General features: G+C 39.6%; 1 protein-coding gene across 1 annotated transcript in view; it reads left to right on the top strand.

Annotated features, from left to right (window-relative positions):
• UST (uronyl 2-sulfotransferase) overlaps positions 1-24,100 on the top strand; it is a 178,040-nt gene that overhangs the window by 125,889 nt on the left and 28,051 nt on the right. The window contains exons 6-7 of the mRNA XM_074862898.1: positions 14,348-14,445; positions 16,695-16,852. Coding sequence (XP_074718999.1) covers positions 14,348-14,445; positions 16,695-16,852 — 256 coding nt within the window. The remainder of the gene's footprint in view (positions 1-14,347; positions 14,446-16,694; positions 16,853-24,100) is intronic.

Below are 24,100 nucleotides of genomic sequence, written 5' to 3'. Positions count from 1 at the left end.
GCTGTTTCAAATGCACTTTTTTGATTTTTCTTAAGGTGACTGTTTAAAGTCGAATAACCATATTCACCTGTCCCTCACCAGTTGGCTGATGGTGTACATAGTCATGAGCTATCCGTGGGGGTGGTGGGGGTCTGTCTTGGGTGGAAAGGTAATTCCATCTTTCAGAATAAGCAGTAGACCTTCTGTGTCAGTTGAGAAAATAAGTTGCCCATGAACAAGGTAGGGAAATACTCCTTTGAAGTAAATGCAGTGTTCACTTTTTCTGATTTTTATTCTAGCTGTTCTTTTTTTTTTTTTTTGTTCTTGTTGACTGGTATTTTCAAAGCTCCTCTGTCCCTGCAACTATAGTTGCTTTACATAAAATCAAAAACAAACCACAAACAAAGGGTGCTAAGTTGATTATTTGTTGTTCTGGACTCTGGAAAATGGACTGCCATTGTTTCAGCAATGCTGCTCAGTGAATTATTGAAACACAGTCTAGTCAGGTTACCTTGAACACAACTTTTTCCTATGAACTCTGATCCAAGCAAAGCCAGCCACTATTCATAACTGAGCTTGTCAAGAGTAATTTCCTTTTTCTTGGGGAAAAATCCACTAACTGGTGGCAAATAGGAAACTTTCCATGGTGAATATGGATTGCTAAACGAGATTTTTTTTTTTAAATTAATTTTCTGTCCTTTTTAAAAGGAAAAAACAAAACTGAAGTGCTCATCAGTGGCTGAAGAAAAATAAAACAAAAAAATTTCTTCAGAGTGTAATCCAGAGATGATATATTTGAGAAGCAGGAAGAAAAAAACAGATTTTACTCTTTTACCCTCCTTCTAGCAGAGTTATTAACCTCCATGATTTCATAATTGATCTTGCTACTTGATGTGCTTTTTGAAGCCATAGCACCTGAGTTGAGAGGATTGAGAGATTCTGGGTTTCTGTGTGGGGAAGGAGGCATGGTTTTGTTTTTCATAGTTGTAGAAAAGAACTTCAGCAGATGACTCAAGGTTCAAAAAATACATAAAAAAGAGGCAAATAGGAACATTAATTATGCTTCTGAACCCTGTAATTTTAGGACTTTTTAAATACTTGGAGTTGTCAATACAGCAATAGTCTTGTCAAACTGAAGAGTGGAATCAATATGTTTGTTCCGTTTTGTGGCTGCTATTCGGAATGGCAGTGCTACAAATGATGCAAAGTATTAGTAATTTTCCAGAAAAGCACCAGAGCTGTTCAGCAAGGGGAAGACTACAACTAAGGAAATTAGATAGGGGCAGCAGAGCAGAAACCACCCCCAGCTGCTGCAGCAGGGAAGCCACATGCAGCAGTGTGGGGTTTTTTCTGCTCTGCAGCTCCTTTTGCATTTCAGCCCTGAGAGATGAAGGGAGAAATTCAGTCAGTCGACACTGGGCAGAAGGCTTATAAAAAGGCAAAATTTGCACACAACTCGCTCTTCTAGCTAATTTCTCACCATTCAAGAGGCTTGTGGTAAAGTGCCACCACAAAAGTGGTAGGTCAAGGGAACATAAAAGATGTTTAGACCTTGCTGCTATTTTGTCTTAAAAGTCAGTACTGTACTTTTAAGATTTATCATCTAACTTTAAAAAATGGGCAAAACCAAAGAAATTTATAATCTGTACTGTATGATGATCATCATATATTTTCTCTTTTAATGGACAGGTCAGCAGCAAGTTTCTTTTTCTTTTTTGCTAGGCAGTGTATTTGATCTGACTGGATTATTTCGGGTGCACATCACAAGCTGTTGGATACAGTCCCTCTCCCTTTAGCATCAGTAAAAGAGAATTGTATCACTGGAATCCATGACAGCAGATAGCTGTAACTAATCGGTATGTTGAAATAAAACTTCTAGGATGCATCAGCTATCCAGTGTTCATTTTCTTTAGTGAAAATTTTGCTACATCTGCAGATGAGAGAACCTTAATACTTAAAAGAAATAATGCTTTCCTGAAGCCTGCAATAATATTTTTAGGTTTACTGTGACATATCTTCCCTTCTCCATGTATATATTCTTTTATTTTGAAGACTTATATTGAAGAAGCTTTTTTCCTCTCTAATTCTTGTCACATGAAGTTCTGTAAAAATATATGCAAATGGAATGATCTCTTTTGTTTGCTTTGCCTCTGTCTTGATGAGAGCAATCATATTTAATGCTCATTGCCAATTAAATGAATTTCCCTTTGGTTCATGGATTGCTTCTCTCTGACAGCTTTAATATTCAGAACTCTGAAATTTGTTTTAATAAGCCTCTTTTAAACTTTTGTATTGTCAAAACTATTTTTTGTGAACCTTTACTAAAAACAGCGTAATGCTAGCTTCAAGATGTTGTAGCATTCATACAACTTAAATGTGTTTCTGTTAGTATATGAGTTTTTGAGGTTTGGGCTAAAATCTGCTGAGCATTATTTCTGTGCATGCAGTCAAGCTTTAAAGGAATGAGAACATTTGACCTGGAAAAGAAAATGTGAGAAAAAAGTGAACTACAGAAATGTCTTCTTATTAAAATAGGCTTTCTTGTATTGTAGCAATGAAGCAATATTTTGAAATATTTAAATCCTGTGACATCTGTGTTGATGATATTGTGTCATACGTAAAGGTGTGGACTTTCTGCATTAAGCCCTTCTTGAGACATGAGAACCTTCCAGCCCAGCTGGGGAAGGCAGTACAAGCTGGGGACAGGCTAAAGGGTTGCTTCCCCTCCAGTGTCTGACATTCTTCAGCTTACCAATTTCCTGAGCCAGACATTGTTTTCATATCTGAAATTAACAGCGCTTGATAGACCTTTCTTCTATGAATATATCTTTTTTATTTTCTTTTTTTTTATTATTTTTTTGTGTTGGGTTTTTTTTAAACCCAGTTACACCTTTGTCATCCAGAGTATCCTGTTGCAAGGACCTGTGCATTTACCAGCACTGAATTTCTTCCAGCATTTTATTGCCTAAACAGCATTATAGGGTCCTTCTATAGCTCCTTGAGGTCAGATTTCTTATCTGCTCTCATTAATATTCCCTGAAAAATTTCTTACTTCACTGTTAACCCTTCTTTGTTATGCACAAGAGATATCTCAGCACAGATACTCTGCAGCCCTACTCAATGTCTAATTTCACTAAGAAAACTAACCATTTTAATCCTGTCCTTAACTTCCTATCCTTTATCAGCCTCTCCTCTTTTTTTTTTTTCCCCCTGAGAATTCAAAAACACGGGATTGCATTTATCACATCTTTAGTGACTGAATCAAAGACCTGTTGGAAGTTGGAGAGGCTCAGTTTTCTTTGCTGACATTGATTGTTCCCCTTGCTGGTTGTGTTCTTCCTTATAGTGTCATCTAATACTAGCTGGTTCTGGCAATCTTCTGTTCATTTTATCCATTTTTTCTAAAGCATCTTTGACTGTCACTTCAGTTGGAGACTGTTTTTCTTCCCAACTTATGCCATCTCTAGAGGGCCCTTTTCTGTTTGTGAAAGCACCCCAGATCGCCTGTGGTATTTTTTGTGACACGATTTTTCATTCTGAGCAATCTATAATGCATATCACTGCTCACTTGTGAGCTGGACTTGCTCTCAGTCCAGGACACACTGAGTCTTAGTATTATAATATGGTTGGCTGGACAGCAAGACTTTTAACATTAACCGAGTGGTGTATTAGAGAGGTGATGATCTGCACTGTTATACAATTATATCCTCTGTATCTTCTCCAATTTTGTTTTTAAAAATATGTAGCACAAATGGTTTCTGGGATCCAGCGTTTCAAGTTACACAGAGGATGCTACGTTCCAGGAGTCAGAGACATGAAATTATTCCTTAATTCCCTCCACGGCACTCTTTAGTTCAGATGAGAACTTACATAAGGCACTGGCAGGGACTTTTCTGCTCTACTTGGAGCTGAAAAAAAATAACTAAAAAAGTGTTCTGGATTAGGACTTAGAAATTGAAGAGAGTCCAGAAGATGGTCTTAAAAAGGAAATGCTGTAGGGAAATGTAAATCTTCAGATGAATAAAAATGTGCTATGAAGTAAATGTCCTGCAGTTATTCCTTGTAGTCATCAAGATTAAGACAAAAAGGAGTTTCCTTAAATTACATTAAGGTGTTTTCGTATCAGATACTAGTAGGTTTTCTGTCAGTAGGAGCAATAAAGCAGCGATATGAATTAGAGCAGATATGAACATTTTTATGAACAGGTTGGACAAATGGCAATCCTAGCTTAGATAAACTTGGTTCTCCCATAGCAAAGGATGGACTAAAATGCTTCACAACACCCTGGGTCTTCTGTAGCAGCCTTCCTTGCCGGGATGGGCAGCAGCCAGGGCTGTACTGCATTGCCAGGAATGGTGAGACCACCCTGCCAGGAGGACCCTCAGCCACCAGCTCCATCTCTGTCCACTTACAGCCCCCAGACTTCAGCCTCGTAGTCAGCTCCAGGCTGAGGCTGTCATCTGTCAGAGAATAAGTTTATCTGTGCTCCAGAAGAACCTTTTGTGAGTGTAAATTGCTGGAGGTATCTGTCGGGTCACTGCTTTTCTCATAGGCATCTGTTAGCTAGGGTCCAGCAGTGCTGCATTAGGGAGGGCTGAGAAATCCTTCACGTGGGGGGTATTTCCCACTCAGCGTTTGCAGAATTGAATAGATGCCATCCCTAATTGACTTTATTAAGGGTCATCATCCAAGCAAACTAATTTTCCAGGTTTTTTTATGAAGAGGTGTTAGTAAACAGAATTAGCAGATGTACTGTCTCCCTGCTGTTAGTTGCCACTGGGATTCATTCTTGATTGCAGCATAATGGTTTGTATTTTTGGTCTTCCCTGGATCTGTGCCCTCTGTAACAGAATGATTATTTAATGCGTTACACACTTCTTCCAGCTGGCAGACACTCTCCCTTTTTTTGGCATAACTTCTTTCTATTTTTTTCATATAATTCCTGTACTAAGATGGTTCAAGGTGAAAAATACAAAAGCAGTGGAAAAGATAGATATTGGAAGGTGCCTACTTACAACTATCAAGTGATTCCATTCTAATTGGTAAAACCAGTCTTTGACAAATTACTAATATGATTTCTGATAATAGAGAAGAGAGAAATATATCCACCTACATATTTTCTCAGCGTTGTACATCATTATAAGTTAGAAAATTGGGATCTGTAAATATGTTTAATGATTGTCTAAATACTAGCATTGTGGGCATAGTTCATCACCTTTGCTATGTTAATGCCAGCAAACATTGTATATGAATGAATAATTTATACCTGCACTAAATTAAAATGTAGATGATTAGCAGAAGATGCTGTTTTGTTAGCTGCTGCTTCACTTGCTAAGATGCCAGGAAGAAGAGCTGAATACATTGTTGGCAGAAGAGCCAGGCAAATTAGCCCAGCCAAAAGAGTTCATCAAAAAGAAGAAAGTAGGAATTAAACTTGGCAGCCTGTTTTCTTATGTGGTCTGGGGAAAAAATGAAAAACATGTATTTTGCCAGAAAAATGTGGAAGGTCAATTCAAAGAAAACCCAGAATTATCCTCTACACAAAAAAAAAAAAAAAAAAATCAAGGAAATCTATGCTGATGTAAAAACAGCACAAATTGAATCTAAGCAAGCCATAGGCTACCCTAGACTAGCCTTAAAAAGTCAAATTTTCCTCATTATAATACAATTTAAAAAAGACTTAACTAGTCTTCACATCCTAACATTTGAAAATACTTTTATCTTTTTTTCCAGATTTTCGTAATAGAATTTTTTCTTGAATAATTGTACTCTACAGGCTTTTTTAATTAAAGAAAAAATATCTCATACTATGAAACAAAATGAAATTTCATTAACTTGCAAGTATAAATGTCTAGCCTACCAATGCAGTTACTCAAGAAAAGTATCAAGCTTTGAGGAAAGGAATAGAAGATGTATATATTCCTTATTATACTATCTCTGCAGATATTTAGGGTTGATCTCAAGTCATCAATAGATGCCAGGGGTTCTATAAACTTCCCCTCTCTCAAAGGCAGCATTAATGGAGCATGTGAAATAGAAATATTTAGTATAGGTCTATAAGCTGTCCTTTTAACCTTAACCTAAGAAGGCTCAGCAGAAAGCTGTGGGGAGTCACAGCATTGCTGCTGCTCAGTGGGGCAGTGTGGTGGTATGCTTTGCACACCCCAAAGAAACGGAGCAGCGAGGAGGTGACCGTACGTGTTGTCTAGACTAAAGCCACTTTTGTCAGTGAGAACAACAGTCATACTACATGTAGCTAACAGCAGACATATCTACTCAAACCTTTAAGTTTGGATGCTGGTTTGACTGCAGAGGTAAGTTCGGTTTTGTTCTAAACGTATTAAACATATTTGATCTAACATGAAAACTCATTTCCTGGAGATGAAATTGGGGGGAAAAAAGAAAAAAATCCCCAAAAAACACAACACTGTTTACGATCTTTCCAAGTTTTTATCACAAGTACCAGAAATACTTCTATATTTTACTTGCTCAAGTCAACTAAGCACTTGCAGGCAGCTCCCTCCCCCCTTTCTCAACATGGCTGGCAGACTTCCCCCTGCCTGGAGGGAAGGAGACCTGTCCAGCCCATCTTGTCCATCCATTGGGTCTCTAAGCTGGAGACTCGGAAGAGGAAAGAGTAGCCATCCTGCTCATGAGAGAGTGACATGCTAGACAACGAACAAAAATGCTCACTCTCCTTTAATTTTATTTAGATTAAACATTGGACAGCTAAGGTTTTTTTCAAGTTTCTAAAGTGTATTTTTCATTAAAGAAAGATTTCTCAAAGTATGTTCCCCGCTTTTTTAATGGTTTTTTTTCTTGTATACATGGTTGTATACAAACTTCAAGACAACATACTGGTGTGACTTGCTACCCAGACCAGTAATGCCAGAGTAGAAGCTCGCTCTCAGAGAGGGAAGAAAATGCCTTTTGAGCCTTTTCGCTTGCAGTAGCCTGTCTAGACAGCTGATATGGAGAAGAGCTGAAGTATGGGCAATGAACATTGCCTCCATCTGTAGCTGGCTTTTGTTTCCCCAGAATAACTGTCTATTTTGTAACTTTTTGTAAGAGTCCTTTCAAAAACAGCCTAGTGAGTAATCAGGAAAACATAGGAGGGTCCAATCCTCCCAGTTGTCCTCATTGTTTCCCAGGGACTCCCTGGGTGCTTTCTGCATGACACCAGGTTGGCCTTTGTAGGCCCTGGCTACTGACAGGGTGCTGCCACCACCCCTTGATCCCCAGGACTTCTGTTCGCCTGTGGGAAAGCCAGTCATCCACAAGAGAGAGACTTTGTTGTAGCCCATAGGTAAATACCCCCACATGTTAAAGCGAGTGGTTGACTAATGATTTGCTGACAGAAGTGTTGATTGTAGGAAGCATCTGAAGAATTGTAAAAGAGGAGAAGGGAAGAAAGTTTCCAGATAAGTGAAAAATTATCTGGGGTAGGGGGAAACCCAACACATTTATAAGAGCACATTGCTTTGTTTTACAGGACAGCTTCTGTTTTGAACTAACCTTTAAATAAAGATGGCCAGAGGACAGCAGCTTGAATCAAATGAGCTGGCTCTACAGGGTGCTTTTGCTTGTCCAAGGCACTGCTGCTAACAGTCCCTGAAACTTTGTAAAGGATATTCTTCTAATCTCCTGCATAGGCTGTTACACTGTCTCCTTCTCTAGCAGTGCACTACGGGTGATAAGAGGGCCCTTCTCTTCATCCTCCAATTGCTTTCGCTGCTGCTTTTTATCAAATACATGATTTAGCTGAAGGTAAAGAGCAGTTTGTTGAAGAAATAATTATGAGGGAGTTTGGGGAATTAAAGAGATCAAGGATTTTTTTTTTAAAAAAGCATATTTCAACTCCTGACAAATAGGTGGAGGAAAGGAACTTGGATACCTGCAAAGGTGTGAAATATCTGTGCAGCCTTTCAACAGCTGTGCAAAAGTGTTCAGAAGTGTATCTCTTCAAAAACAGATGTGCTAAGTGAGAAAGAGTTGAAAAGAATATAATCTGTGACTGAAAACTAGTTTTAAAATGCAAACCTTAGCTCGGCTTTCAGATGTACTGTTTGTTGAAGATAAAGTGACATACCTCTTGACCTTTAAGCAGGAAAGTGATGGTTAAAGCCAGCTAGAAGAGGTCGTCTTTGGGGAGCACAGCGCAAGCTGTTTGGTGCCCCAAACCCTTCCCTGTTTTGTGCTCCAGTCTCTGAAGTCTTGTCACTGGCCTCCATCTGCTGTAGCTTCTGTCTTCACAGGGCAGACCTATATCTATTTCATGGACCCACCAGAGGCTTAGCCTTACCGGTTGTCTCTCATAGCAGTTGTCTTCTCCTTCGCAGCAGTTGAGATCCTTTTCAGGATGAAACATGAGGCCCACTTCTGCTGTCTTGTCAATAACTATGCAAGATTTGCCAGGTAGCTAAAAAGAGAGAAGTCTGTGACATCCATGGATTTCATGGTGCCACAGAAGACGATGCTGTGAGCATGGGTGGCTCTTGAGGTGGAGGCAGTATTTGGACATAGGGGGACAATCAGTGCCAAGGTGAAATGGCCACATGCTCTGGTGACTGTTTCCCAGTCGTTGCAATGACTGTGTTGGCAAAATGACTAAAATAAATGAACGTGACAACTGAAGTCATTAAATGTGGCCTGCATCGCTCTGAGGCAGACGTGCCCTGCACAGCTGGAGTGCGGCAGTGCTTCAGTGGCATCGCAGCATTTCCATGAGCAAGCGCTGCATTGTTCACTCTTTGGTAGAAGAACAGAAGGCAACGGAGGGAAAGAAAAGGGTTTCTGTTGCTTTTTGAGCTGGTGGAGCCTGCACAGGAGTGAGGGGGCAATCACAACTGGTGCAGGGGGATGTTTGGGGACAGAAACTCGCGTTTCAGTTAACTAGATCAGCTCTGCTATCTCGTGGAGCTTCTGCCCAAAGTGCCCACTGCTCGCCTTGCAACCTGCCACTGGTGTCCCAATAGACTTGTCCAGTTTGCTGTCATCTCCAGAGGACCGTAATCCCACACAGTTTGGCACCATCCATCCTGCCTGGCAGCCCTCCTTGGAGGGGCTCAGTACCACAGTAGCACAGGCTGGGAAACACTTGGCTTTGGCTGTGTTGGCAGTGCTGGTTTGGGAAATGATGCCCAGCACCTACCCACCCCACAGCAATTTGCTGCATATGCCTTTGGCATAGATGCATGAACAAGTACCAAATGCCTTCAGAATTTAAAAGAAACAGGTCATCTTGCTGCTGTGTGGCTCTAGTTATGCAAATACTTGATTGAGATTGAATAGAAACATTAAATATCACCTGAAGTACAAAACTCTCTAATTAGGGTTAAAAATGTGTTGCCTTATAGATTATTTTCCATAAAAATATGTAAATAATTTATGCTCCTAAATAAGATTTAGTAAGTCATGTTACATTCGTATTTGAAAACCTTCATGCTAACTATACCTTGACTTCTCAATGTCTTTCTGCAGCCTTACAGAGTGGGAAGTTGTGCTTTTCCTTCTTTCATTTCATGTTTACACTCCAAGCCCTTTTCTGAGCCACCATGTTTACATTTTCTTCCCCATCACTCTGCCGCCACCCAGAGTTCCCTAGCTGAGGTCAAAGAAAGACTTTTTTTTTTCAGCATGGTTGTATTTAGTTTATATGATGCAACATTGTCCTCAGGATGCAACGGTCAGTTTGACCTCTTTACAAACACCAAGCAAGTATGTGAGAAAACATTTTACAAGCCACAAGAGGATTCTTGGGGGCTCTCAGCGGAGCAGAATAATTTTCCTTGGCTGACGATGGTGAGTGCTAGACTGCGCCGCTGACTGTAGCAGCGGATGAAGAACAGCCTTGTAAGCAGGAGAGATCACCATAGACTGGGCTCACTCACTGGTTTTCCACACCATTTTATTTCATTTCCTTTTATGGAAACTGGAAAGGTATGTATTTAGGTCGCTGCTTCCTCTGGAGCCTTCATGACACACCTCAAATTCGCATCTGCAGTGTGGTGGTTTAGCCCCTGCAGGGGTCTGAGACCACGCGGCCGCTGCCCCTCCCCCACAAAGGGAGTGAAATACAAAGCCCCGGGGCTGAGATAAGGAGAGGTTTAATACAGCAGTGCAATAGCAACACAACAAACAGCAACAATAACAGTAATAACAATGAACAGAGCAAAATATCTACCAATACAGCAGTGAGAACAGAGCCAATCCCACAGTACACACGGTAACCCCTTGTCCCGCTTCGGCGTGCGGATGTGACCTCCGCAGGGTATCTGAATAACCCGGCTAGAGCTTCCCCCCCCACTGCTGGGGAAACTTAACCCTATCCTGGTTAAACCAGGACATGCAGCCATCAGACTTCAGTAAGGAGCATGCACAGTGGCTGGGCTATAAGCAGGGTCTCCTGGTTTCACAGAAGTTGCAGTATCCCACAAGGGCAGGGCATGGAAAGACACCATGTTGTGTTTTCCATTTTGATTGTGAGAGAAAGGCTGTTTTTATGGCTTCCCATAGATTAATGGATTATTAATGGAAAAATATTTGCAAGGCATGTATGGATTTGAGTTATGATTCCTCATTTTAAATTGTTAGGGATACTAAGAATTGCCATATGTCTATGGCGGAATCCGGTGTTTCTGTAATTTTTGGTTGAGACACTGAGGATCAAGAAATAGAGAATGCTTTGAAGACCAAGAACTATTTCTTTTTTAAAAAAACTTAGGTGTTCCTTCTACTGGACCAAAAAAAAAAAAAAAAGTTATTGTTTCCCTCTCGGGATTTTATATGAGGAGGAAAACAAAAATGGAACTCTCAATCTAAGGTCACATCTTTTTGTATATGGTATAGTATTTGCCAAGAGTTAAAGACATTAACTTAAGTAAATTGTTCATCGTTCTGCAAGAAATACTTTAAAGTTTGCTCTCTTTTTGTGATAGCATTAGAATTCCCAAAGGAATTTCATATCCATGAGTATCCACATTTTAATCATGTGCTAACTTCCTCTTATGACATGTATGAACTCACTATGGCAAATAAAACAGTTTGTTGTTAACTTGAAAAAATGTATTAACACACCTTTGATATATTTCTGATAGATCAGTAGACTGGCTTGTTGACAGCTTAATAGATTAGGGCACATTGTGATTTTTATATGAAAGGCGGTTTTACAGAAGAAGGAAGTAGACATTATCAATTTACCATTTCAGCCAAAATTGTAACAACAATAGAAAAATATAGTACTATTAAGAAAAAGCATGGTTTCTGTTGTTACTTGCAGCCCCAGGGCTGCTTCCTGGGCATCCCTCTGCCCTGCTGGAGACAGAAGCCCAGCGGGACATAAGCAGTGTGGATTGTAGCCAGGAGCTGAGGAATAAAATAAAATTCTTCTTCCTTTATTGTGGAAGGGTATGATCAAAGTAGCTGTGTGTGTTTCTGTATCTTTCCTGGCTGTGTTAGAGTAATTTTTTTTTTACAAGGCTCCTCCAGTGATTTCAATGAACAAGCCTCTCATCTGTCACCTGGCAATTTTTTGTTTCACATAAAAACCTTTCTGCCCTGAAAGATCTGTGTCCTGCTGGGAAAACATGCTCTTACTGGGACACGTGGCATTAATGTTGCTTAGGATAACAGAATAACACTGCCTAGAATAATGTTGTTTCATCTTAGCTTTCCGTGCTCAGAAAAAAAACAGAAATTCCTTCAAGTCCTGCTAGCAACTGAAGAGCAGCTTCCTGTAGGTGTGTTTTAAGTTTTGTAATGACTAGCACACCTCAGGCCAACCTTTCTTTTGCCCCACCTCTTGGTGTAGCTGCTCATGGAGCTACATAATTATCATCAAGTAAAATCTCCTCTGAGGGGGTGGATGGTGGCTGCTGATTTACTTCACAGATTATGAGTACAGAAAAACAGGAAAGGGCAATGAGGTGCTGCAAATCACCAGGACCCTTCAGCAACTGTAATATAGCCGTGGTCGTAAATGGAGACTGGAAAGGGACAGTGCTTTTACCGCTGAGAAGACCTGGTGATCTTAAACCTTGAGTGCATCAAGGAGGAGTGGGGAAGATTTTTCTCTCTCATCCTTTTGCATTCCTTCCACAAATCAAATTTGAAGGGAATTGCCACTCGATAGTTTAGATTTGTGCCGGTTGTTTCAGTGATCCTACAGCAGTTTACCCTAAGAAGGAATACTTTTTGACTAAATATAAGCTGTTCACTTGTTAAAGCTGCAGGATTTTCCATGTGAATTTACATTGCTTTTATTGTATGGATGTTTCGCCAGCCATATTAATCATAATGTTTTCAGAATGACAAGAAGGTCTCTGTTACACTTTGGTGTTGGGTATTGATACTTATTTATCTCAGGGAATATTTTCTGACTCACTGTATTCATTATTCTTGCCAAGAAACAATGTTTCTTTGTTGTAAGTTAATGTCCATTCACCGTTGTATGAGAGTAAGAAAGAGGAATCATTCTTGATTGGGTGTTACTAATGATTTTTAAATCTTATGGAGGTGTTTCTGCCTTTCAGTTAATCCATCAATTAAGTGCAAGCTGACTTGGGTGTAATTTAAAGTATTTCTTTATTTCTTTAAAGTTCAGATTTTTTTAAATCCAAGCAATTTATTAATTCATTGCAGGTCTCTGCAGGTTCTTATGGAAACTGAAAATATCTATGCCTGAAAACATCTCTGGTGGTGTCTGTAGTAAAAGCACAATGAACCTTTAAGGAACTGCAATTTTTAATTCATGTTTAAAAAACCTCATTGGAATGATAGAAGGGGACACATTGTCTGTGCCACCTCACTGTGCCACCGGTAGTTTTCTTAGTAATATTCATACCGCTGAGGATGGGGGGCTGGTTAACTTCAGCTCAGAGCCTTGAATGTCAAAATTCAGGTCTTGACGGTAAATTTTCTGGTATGAATTTAAGGCAAGCCCTTCTCAGTATGCTTGGATACACTGAGGGAAGCAGGAGAGATGCGTTGTTTGTATTCCAATTGGCAATTTTTATGTTGTTTTCTTTGATGGTTCCTCACCATGTGATTTACTTCCCAGTCCAGGACCTTCTGATGTGCTTGTAAAATCTGATTTACGTAAGTGTAAGACAGAGGAGGAAACAGGAATGTACTTTAAACAGCTTACGGACCCAAATGTGACACTAATGAAATTAGGCATGAGGGTTGAAGTTGTGGTAAGACTTTTTTTGCGCCGAGGTCTCAGAATCAGATGTTGCAGCTGGAGGCCTGTACCCTGCACTGCCCTGGGAGAGCGTGGTACCTGGGGAGAGCCTGTGCCCCATGCTGCTGAGCACTTCTGTTTTGCAGAGGGCATGGTGCCCACTGAAGTGTTCTCTATCACGTTTTATTTACTTGATGAAATAGGTTTGATTAGTCATTGGTTTGATACTGATGTGTATCAAATGTATTGCGTTATAAAAGCACACATCTTTAAATAAGAATGAAGACTGGTTTTGCAAAGATGAGATCCTTTCATCATTGCTTATGTTGTCTTGCATGGGGTTTTTTTTGGCCTGTATGTCTCTGGAGTCAGTGGGTCTGCTTGCAGGGTAAGGGTCTATTAGACTAGGTAAGGATAGTGGAATTCAATCCCACTTGCAGGTGCATTTATTATTGAGCTAGAGTAAAGCTAGAAATGGAATACAGTTCCTGAGAGTTCAGTAGCTATGCCTAGTCTTTGAAAAATGATAAATAGCTCCTAATTAGATGACCGATAAATCAGGAAAATGATAAATGCTTTCTAATAAGCCCTTTTCTCAGAGGGGGTTTACACAATAGGCTCAATTCTGAACATCTGAGGAACATACAGAATTGTAATCAAAAGTGATGTATGTTTTTATATCAAGAGTAAGCTCTGTGAATTACAGCATATATTTCTTCATTTCAGTCATTAAATGAAGCAGAATTAAAAAAAAAAAAAAATCATTGTCTCAATTTGATTTATTCTGGCTACTTCTGGTTTCTCCCAGGATGTCTTTAGAAGCAAGAGTCTGAAAATAATCTCCTGAATATTTTAAATGTAACTCAATATGAACGTTGATCCATGTGTCCCGCTTTGAATCATGCAGTAATCTCAATATAATAACTGTGTTATTTGCAGCAAGAAAATGTGGTTTTTTGCATTCTAGGACAAAATCACTTTGGGGTTTTTGTTCCTCCTGAAACTTTCTAATGATATTTAGAAGTAGATAAATTGACCGGTAGATGACTTTATGGTATTTGGTATAGCCTCAACACAGTTCTTTGACTCTCAGATGACTGTGTGAAGTATGAGATATTAATAGAGAAAAGAAAATGCAGTATTCAACCTCCCTTTCTTTCTTTTTTTTTTTTCTTTTCTCCCCCACAGGACATTAATGTATGTATCCTTGAAAACTACCCTGAATGTTCCAATCCCAGGTTATTTTACATCATACCATATTTCTGTGGACAGCATCCAAGATGCAGGTAAATATATACAGGGTATCCCAATTTGTTCAGCAATAGCTATTGGCAACATTTTGTCAGAAACTGATAATAAAGAGGCATCAGTTATTTGAAGAAAAGAAAAGTGTAAGTACAATGTAACACTTTATGTGGTAACTGCATGTATATATTTTGGAGTAAGGAAGGTAATGCAAATGTAGTACTATTCTTTTGTCTTGATTTAATACTTGAATAATTCATCAAATCTGGATGTATTTATGAGGAATTTTTTTTCTGGGTTGGCAGGGTGAGAATGGCAGTGACTGTATGTGCTTGTTACTCATTTTAGCTGTGCTATAATTTTGTAATGCATATTTTAGCTCTGCTTGGGTGCTCTTATCAGGTCTATATATGAGGAATTCCAGGTTTGGAATGTGTAAGAAATGTAAGAAATGTCTGTGTAAGAAATAGTAATCATGCTAAACTATGTAAAGTGCAGCCTTCTACTGCTGTAGTTGAGCTGACTCATTTTTATTGTGTCTGTTTATGCCATTCTCATATTGCAGTATTAGTGATACTGCATAGTAAACTTTCATGCAATACTATGTGAATAATTTTAAATAGCTTCTTGTTTTCAAATACTTTTGTATTGTTGGTCACAGCATATTCTTTATTAGGTTTGTTCAACTTCAAGGAATTCTGTTTATTTATTGTTACCCCTTCTCTGTAGTGGAACAACTGCACGTGTTTTCAAAAAATTTCTTTCAAAAGCCATACTTTTTTGTAGCAGTAGTAACAAGTGAAAATGTTTTCCTTCTTATGTCTCAGTTTCTAAGTATCTTTGCTGTAAAATCCTGCTTTAGTTTTTTGGCATACGTGAAGTTATGATTAAGAAACAAAACAGATTCATGACTTCATTTTCATTACACATTTTTTTTCTTAATGTATTTTGGCCCCATTTGCAAATGCTTACAGTTACACATTTAACTTGTGTGCATGAGTAATCCCATTAACAAGTCACATACCTGAATACTTTCACAGTATATCTCTATGAGGTTCGAAGTACTGTTTTGTAGCTTGTTATAGATCTGTCTCCTGTCATGCCCTTGCACTTCCTTCAGCTACATCTTAGTCTCACAAGGAGCTGCAAGAAAGAGGCTTGTAGTATTTGTTAGGACACTCTGCTCTTCCAAAAGATGGATCAGTGCACAGAAAGTGGTAGGGAATGAAAAACCTGCTCCATGTCTGCTCCAGTAGGAGCATAAAGCAATAAGCTTTTCCACATGTCATCAAAAGAGCTTCTGACAAATGTTGTTAAATTCACTATTGCATAGAGTTTGCAGTAGCCTAATGGAGTCAGGGAAGAGGTGTCATCTCCAGCCACTCTCAGGTAGCATATGTGACTCAGGTGTTAATCATACTAGCTGGACCCTGTGAAAAAGCTAATTTCCTTTAATGTGAGATAGTGGCATTATACCCCCTATCAGTATGAATGCTGACTGCTGCTCCCAGGACATAATTAGTAAGAATTAGTCTAAGGGACTTGGGATTTATATGCTTGTCTAACAAAATGGTGCTTCCAGGAAACTATGAGAGAAGCATAAAGATGTACTGGTGTCCTGCCAGCCTCTCCCACTGGGGGAAAAGATAGAATATCCCTAAACTGATCTTCAAAACCAGTATCAGGCAGAGCAAATGAATGTGAGTCCTGTAGCAGAGCTACAGGGCAGTCAGGGATAATGGCAGGGAGAGGGAAACTCGTGGTGACTTTGGCAGAAGTTAAACTGAAGGACAAGGTGGTAAACAGCCCATCAGCCTCTGTGTGGTATTCACTGGGTAACAGCAGGCAGTGGTTGCTCGAAGAAGTTCTCCTGATGTGGTTCAGGGACACAACCACCCCTTAGCACCCTTCACCCCCCAGGGCAGTCATTCCACCCATGAGATGGGTCGTGCTTCCGAGTCGAAATACAGGAGTTCACAAGTTTGAGCTTATAAACAACTTGGCAAAAGGTGTCTTCAGAACAGAGTACTTCCACACAGTGATTAACCTCCTTTTAATGTGATCATGTTTTTGCATGTCAAACCAATTCTATACTTTGTGTGGAAAAGCTCAGTAAGCCATTCAGGTTTGGGGGGGGGGGGGGGGGTATGTTCTGTTAGAAGTACAGCACTGAATATTTTTTTATTCAGTTGTGTTCTTGGCTTGAATTTCTGAAGTAAATGCATATTTAAGCTTTTTTTTTTTTTTTCCCTCTCCACTCCTTCTCTCTCCTTCCATTGATTTCATACAGGGAACCTGGTGAATGGGCTCTTGAAAGAGCGAAGCTGAACGTTAATGAAAATTTTCTGCTTGTGGGCATTCTGGAGGAGTTGGAGGATGTGCTGCTTTTATTAGAAAGATTCTTACCTCATTATTTCAAGGATGTGCTTAGCATCTACAAAAACCCAGGTAACTTTTTCCATTAAAAAGCTATTCTTACAGAAACTTTTACATGCAAAATCTGCATGGCTGCTGGAAGGTATATTTATGCCTTTTTTTAGTCAATAAGGAGATTTATCTCCCTTTTAGGAAGCAGATTTGATTGATGGGAAAGATACATATTCTGCAATTATTCTTAATGTTATTGTGTGGTTTTCATTCCTGGGCAAGCACTTGTTGCTCCAGTGATCTTGCCACATGCCACAAAGCTTCCCATTTAGCACTGGAGTGGCTTCTTCTTTTAATTCTGTCATACTTGGCTCTCAGATAATACTGTCAAAATATTCTCAAAATAGTGTCAGCAATATCTACCTAAGTAAACCTTCAAGAAATGGTTTGGGGAGCTGAATGCTTTGGAGATTCTCCAGTACCGGGGTATTTATTTTCCCTCAACCTTGACAAAGAGTTGAAATTAAATGAACCTTCAGTTAAACTGAGTTTAGGTAAGGTACAAATAAGAACACATATTTACAGCACTTTAAGTACAAAGCATGCTGAGGAAGAAGACTTAGGAGACTTGAGTAGAGAAATGAAAACAGAGAGCACTTAATCTACCCCTTAATTTGCACCCCACGGTCAGTCTGAAAGGGTTCTCTCTTCTCTGCATCAGTCCATCCCTCCCAATGCTTATTTGCTGCTAACTTCTTTAGAAGACAGTCTTGTGTCCTATGCATAAACCAAGAAATACGATGCTTCTGTGCGGCTGTGCATGTCATTCTGGCCAAACTGATTTCCTGCTTACATTTGGCTGGGCCATCAACATCGTATGAACCAGGGATGGGTAAAACTTCCCTTCTTGCTTGGTCACTTGGTTGCATTCATGTCAGTGTGAAATGCCAATGAAATGTGTCTTTTGTACTAAGTTGTATATTAAAACAGATGGAGCAAAGATTGAATTTTGTGCATGCAGCTGATGGCTGGCTTTTGACTGAGAGCAGCTATCACAGTAATCAGTCACTTTAGAGAAATTATGTGTTTCTGTCCATAACCAGGAATTATGGGTGACTGTCCACCAATCCCTGCTTCCAGGATGCATCTTTGAAAACTTTGTATTTAGCAATGATACAGATATTACAGGGGAAGTATGGCATTCGTCCTCTGAGCCTGATTTCAGTGGGTTGTTACTTGCTTGCAATAAGGCAGTTAAGGCAACTATTTAGAAGCTGTGACTGTTACTTTGTTGTGGTGCTACATCCAGCCATAGAGCTATTTTGCTCAATAACAGACATAAGGAGAGCATGGTATGGTACTGACATGAGAGTAGTCCCCAGTTTCGGATCAGTTATTTCTCTTTTCTTTGTAAACTCAAAAATAAAAGATACCTATGTTTGTAATGTGTGGAAGTCTTCCTAAAGGTTTGCACAATTCAGTCTCCAAGGTTTTTCCCATGGGGATGTTAGACGACAAGGAGGTGCAGGATCAATAGAAGAATGCTCTCTTTGCAATGAGCAGACTTTTCTTTGGGAATCTATAGGACTTCCTCAGCTGTTCTGTGAGCCATAGATCTTCACTTCTCTTACAATGGGGGAAGCTAACAAACAGCACACAAGGTCTCAACTCTCATCAGGGTGCCCTAGAAATCATCAGGTGTGAAATAAGAAATCTCCCAGAATCATTAAGTGCTGGATAATGTTTCTCTTCTCTGTGTATATTCCAGTATCTGGGGGAGATTTGATTCCTTATTTCAGGACAGTGATTTCCTCTGGGATTTCATGTGAAGGCTGGTCTTGTGTCATGTCTGAAGATTCACCTCTTTCCTTCAGTATTTTCCATGTGGATTAAAATTTTGTTTTATTTTTCCCATTCACTTACTAACAAGGAATAATAGAAAGGAAACAGTTTCCTTGTAAGTCTGTTCCTCTTTTCATACATGCATATGTTTGGGGTTTTTTCCAGCCATAATTATTTTCAGGTTACTTCTGAGTTGGTGCTAATGCTTAGAGAAAACTTAACAGAATCAGGCAGAAAGAGAAAAAGAATACACAAAAACCAAGTGCTGTGTAAAAAATCCTACATCATTTTCCTCAGGGCACTGTAGACCTGATCTGCAACACCCTCTGCTGTTGCATCATGAAGTGCTGGGAAGAAGAGATGTCATTTCTGCCCAGCTGTATGGTGATCCCACAAAGCAGCAGATACTTTGGGCCAAAACGACTTTTTGTTGCAATTAACACTTGCAGATTAGATCTATACAATGTACAGTTTTGTCTGCTGACCTGCTGCTCCACCTGAGATACTCTTGTGGCAGTCTTTTCTCTTTTCATATAAAGTAAAGCTTTTCCAGAACTTTTATCAGTGGAATATATTGAGATGAGGAAAACACAATGAAGGACCATGTACAGAAAGGTGTTTCACATCCAGGTCAGTGAATCTCTGCACCAGAGTCCACTGCAGTAAGTGGTTCTGGATTAGACACAATTCAAAAACTGGGTTTGTAGAGCTGCTTTGAAGCAGAAAGTAACTAAAGGAAGGCAATTTCCATCTAGTGTTGCTTTAGCAGATTACATAGATTAAACAGCAGAGTAGGAAACTGGCTATTACTCTCCCACCAACATCATAAACTAAACCAAATTAAAAGCACCTACCTCTTGCTGTAGGAAACAAACTGTTGGATGTTACCAAACCCATAAAATCACATGTGCATTTAATGTTCTGGGTTAAACCCCTTCTTCTTCCCAAAGTTGGGACCCTCCTTCCTCATTACAGGTGCTTTGGGTGGACACAGCTCCCATCCAAGCAAAGTTCTTGCTTAATGCAATATGACTCGAGTCCTTTTGTTGGTGATGCTAATGATTTATTTTACATAAGATGGCAGAAGAAAACTGTGAGGAAAGGTAAAATATAACAAAATTAAAAGAGTGAAAAGTTGACTTGTTCAGACATTATTACTAACAGTTGGTTATCAGGCTTTTTAATATATTTTTCTTGCCAGCTGCTGTGTATTTGTTCTGTGCTGGCTTTTTCTTTTCTTTTTGACAGTGCCACGTTTTGAAATGCACAGTAATTTTTCTCTAATTTTGTGAGTTTGAAGAAGTTGGCAATTCTGCATGACAGGAAATTTTAGTGTCAGAGGACACTAGGAGGATAATTTTCTTCGTTGCATTAATAAGAATGTTGCCTTCAGCTTATCCATATGCCAAATATTTTTACTTGTATGTTTTATAACAATGTGCAACAAAATGTGAAAGCTCTTTGTGGTGCTAAAGTTTTTATTGGAACCAATCTGATATTATCCTGTAGAATACTTTAGAGCTACAGTCTTCCTGTTTTCCTCCTTTTCTACTCTCTCCTTGAAATTAAGTATTTTGCTAATGTTGAGACGAAGTCAAGAATTGTGAAAGGACTCTTTTTTGATGCCTGTCTTGTCCAAAGTGACAAACTCTTCCTGCCTTGACAGCCAGAACTGCCTTTGACAAGAGATGGAAATGGAAGGGTAGGAAGCAGTGGACGTATTGTGGAATAGATAGAAGTATCTGTAGATGGATAGAAGAAATATAAAAAAAAATGAACTACTTTGTTTACTAGATTTCTTTGCTAACACAGTAAAATTTGCTCAAAATTTTGTCTTTCATTTTTCCCCAGCACTGGAGAAGATAGGGTCCAATTGCAGAGCCTTGGATTATGTTTACCTCAAAATTTGGAAGTATTTCTTAAAATTTTGAAAGGCCTGAAATAGTGATAGCATAACTTGACATGTAAAATTTCTCCTCATTCTCAGGAGCACAACTGAAGGAAAAATAATTGGTCAGGCCTGTTCATTTTTGCTGGCTATAGTTCACTTCCGTAGCCTGGCTGGTAGCCAGAATGCAGAGAATACTTACACAGTTTCTTTTGAAATGGGCACATGTGGGTTTTGTAGTTTTGGTGGTTTTAAGAGGCAGAAAATACACACTATAGACATCAAAACATAGAATTGTCTTCTGCCTTGTCAACTTCTGTGGCATGGGGTAAAAGTTAACAGCATCTAATATATAAGAATAGGCTATAAAATGTTTTTTAGCACCTCAGAAATAGCCCATATCCTCTCACCTTTCTGCAGGAGTTCATAAATTTTCTTTGGCACCAGAAGCCCTATAAAAACACTTCTTCCCCAATACCATAAAAAAAAAAATCTTTGTTTCCTGAAAGTTATATTTTGCATGGAGAATGTGTAGATCTTACTCTAAAGCAAGCAGACTGGCTTAAGCTTTTCAAACAGTGAATTTTATTGAGTGCAATGAAATTACTCATGCTGTCAGCTGGAAGAAAATATATTGTTCAGGTAAACTGTGAAATGTGCTTGTTTTGAAAATGCAACGAAAATGTGATTATCCTTAAGAATCACATTTACAGGGAATGTTTTAAACTGTAGCAGTAATATTATCGCAGGTAATATAAACGTGATGATTTTTTAAGTCCATTCTGTTCATGAATGCTAGTGACACACTCTTGACGTTTTCTATTTATAAGCTTCCCCTTCTCTTTAAACCCAGTAAGGAGGGAGATGCTACCATTTGCCTTTATAGCAAGGCTGATGTCCCGTGAGGCAGATGATGAAGCCTTTTTTGATGGAGTTAGGAAAAGGGTGGGATCAACCCCAGAAGTCTTTGCACCATGTTGAAGATTACTTCTGTGCCAAGGCAGCAGTGAAGGTGGGGCATTCCTTCAGATGGTTCCTGTGCTGGAAGTGGAAAAGATTTTCCCACTCCTTACCAAAATAAAACTCTTTGCAAATGGAGAAGGCTGAGAGGGGCTTTTCTTTCTTTCCTTATCCCCCCTTCCAGGTCATCACTTTGTTAGTGCTCCCCATAGTCTGACTGATACCTTTAGTACTAAATTCTTGTGGTGGCCTTTCTCCCACCCTGTTCTTGGGCTGCTGTGGCAAGATGTGGATGCTATGCATTTGGAAATGTTGAGAAACTGAGGATCATTGCTGGAAAAGTTGCTGTGATATGAAGAAAGCAAAGGGGAGGGCAGGAAGATCCCACTGTTCTTTTTTCCCTGGATAAACTGGAATGGATGTCTTTGCAGCCACAACCTCCAAGAGCAGGAACTCTGGGTAAGAAATGGTGAAAGAAGTCTGATGGAAGGAGGCAGTACTTTTTGTGCACAGTCCTGGTCATTTTATATTCTGCCTTTGTCTTTCTCTTCATTTTGTGCTGAACAAAATTAGGACACGTGGTCTGAAGTTTCTAATAGTCTGCCTACTTCTCTTGAACCATACTTTCTGGAGAGGTTTGTGACTGGTATGTGGAAAGGGAATATATTGGCTCATCTCTTGTGCACAAATGTACAACCCTCCTCTCTCCTACAAGTGTCTTCACTCTTGATGTGAGAATAAAAGCCACTTGGATTAGATTCAGTTAAAATGCTAAGATTTTTTTGCATCACTACTTTGCATCTGCCACTTTTTTAAAACAGAATTTGGAAAAACTTTGAACACATTCAGATGTTCAAAAGCGAGACTCCAGACGTGCTGTGTTTTCTTTTACCTCATACTCTAAACCATATTTGTGCTTTCCCTAAATATACTCTCCAGAGGAATCACTGTCTATGAAAGTTTTCTATAGAAGAGGAAAACTCCAGATTTCATGTGGAGGTAAAACGTGAGGTTGGACTTGGGAAGCAACTAAATGAGTAACGCTTCCATGGCATGTTCCCATCCGTTATGTGAAGCAAACTGTATGTGCGACTTAAAAAATTTTGTCCAGAAGGTGGTGTAATCTCCCTGCTTGTTCAGGATGTTCAGAGGACTTGAACATAATGCCAGTGGTAATAGCCCATGTGAATTTACATTCTGCCTGGGTGGCGTTTTCTTCCATCCTGTTCTGAAAATAGAAAATAAAAATAGGAAATGCGAACAAAACGTTCCTTTCTTTTCCCTCTGAAGTCTGAACTTTCAAAATTACATAGAAGAACACTCTAAAACAATGTGTATGCTAACACAGGCAGTTTAAGCTCTAGGAAGAGTGTATTTTTGTTTCTTGTAAAACAAATTCCCAGTTCTCTGTGTGCAAGAAAGGCAGGGAAAGAGGAAGAGTGACAGTGCATATCCCCGAGGACATTTGTTCCCAATTAGATTGATAGCATCTAGAACATTCCACACAACTAATCTGCTCCTTGGTTTGTTTTATAAAGTGGAAGGTAGTATCAAAAGCTGTAGATACATTATTTAGCTCTTCAGCCATGAAAATACAAGGTTTGGAGAGCAGAGGCAAAATGGGACTGCCTGATCTGGGATGCCTTGAAGTTAGTGGGTGCACCAATCAGTGATAAGCACAATCAGTGGAAATATCCTTTCTTTTTGCAATTCCATAAAAGGAAAACATGTTGGTTCTTGTCTTTCAGAGGTTTCAAATCCCGTTGTGAATAAACTAAGGAGTTTTCAGAATAGGAGCTCTTGGAAGGATTTGAGCACTTGTGGGCTTTCTCATGACTATGTTTTTCAAAAGATCCACTAGGTCATTGGAAGATTTGTCTCAGAAGCTAAACTTCTCTGTGGCAAGTTCCACAGCAGAGATTGGCAGCTCATACCAGCTATGGTCTTGTTCTGCTGGGGAAGGTGAAGCCACTCCAGATTATGTGTGTGTTGCATAAGAGACATAACTGTGGCACCCAAAGATTTATCCAGGATGCCTCATTGCTAAACATGAGCAGCAGTAAAGATGTGGCAAGAGAGTTTGGCGTGGCTTTCCAAGCCCACATGGAGCTTGTATGCATCCAGGCTCAAGACCACTGTATTTACCATTCCCTGCTAGCATGTACTTGTTAGATTGGAGTTAGCTCATATGTGCATGGTTACGCAGCAGAGTATTTGCCTATGAATACATCTTGTGGCACAAAGTGAATGGTGCATTTTGAGACAAGAAGTGAGGTAGCTGTCAGCCTGACATGACAATGACATCACTCCTGGTAAATCTGCTCCCTGAGCTTATGGTGCAGGGAAGTGCGATTTACAGGTCCACCTGCCAAACATATTGCTATGGTTCTGCTTTCTCCTAGAGTCAAGATGAGTGTTTGACTTTGTAAGTACAGCAGCACCAGCAATAATCACTTAGATCAGGTGAGAAATTTCATCTTGGCAGGTTGGGATGGTGAGCATGTTTCATGAACTGGAGGAATGAGGAGGGCCAGTGTTGACCCACAATGCCCCTGCCCAGCGCCTCTGGAATTTGAGGAGGTTGGCCGCCTTCCAGGTCTCACCGCTGAATATGGCAAAGAAGGATGTGGTTTCTCTGC

The sequence above is a fragment of the Strix uralensis genome, chromosome 3 (assembly GCF_047716275.1).
Source record: "Strix uralensis isolate ZFMK-TIS-50842 chromosome 3, bStrUra1, whole genome shotgun sequence".
NCBI lineage: Eukaryota > Metazoa > Chordata > Aves > Strigiformes > Strigidae > Strix > Strix uralensis.
Note: the sequence above shows the minus strand (reverse complement) of the source record. Positions and strands in the feature narration are given on the sequence as shown.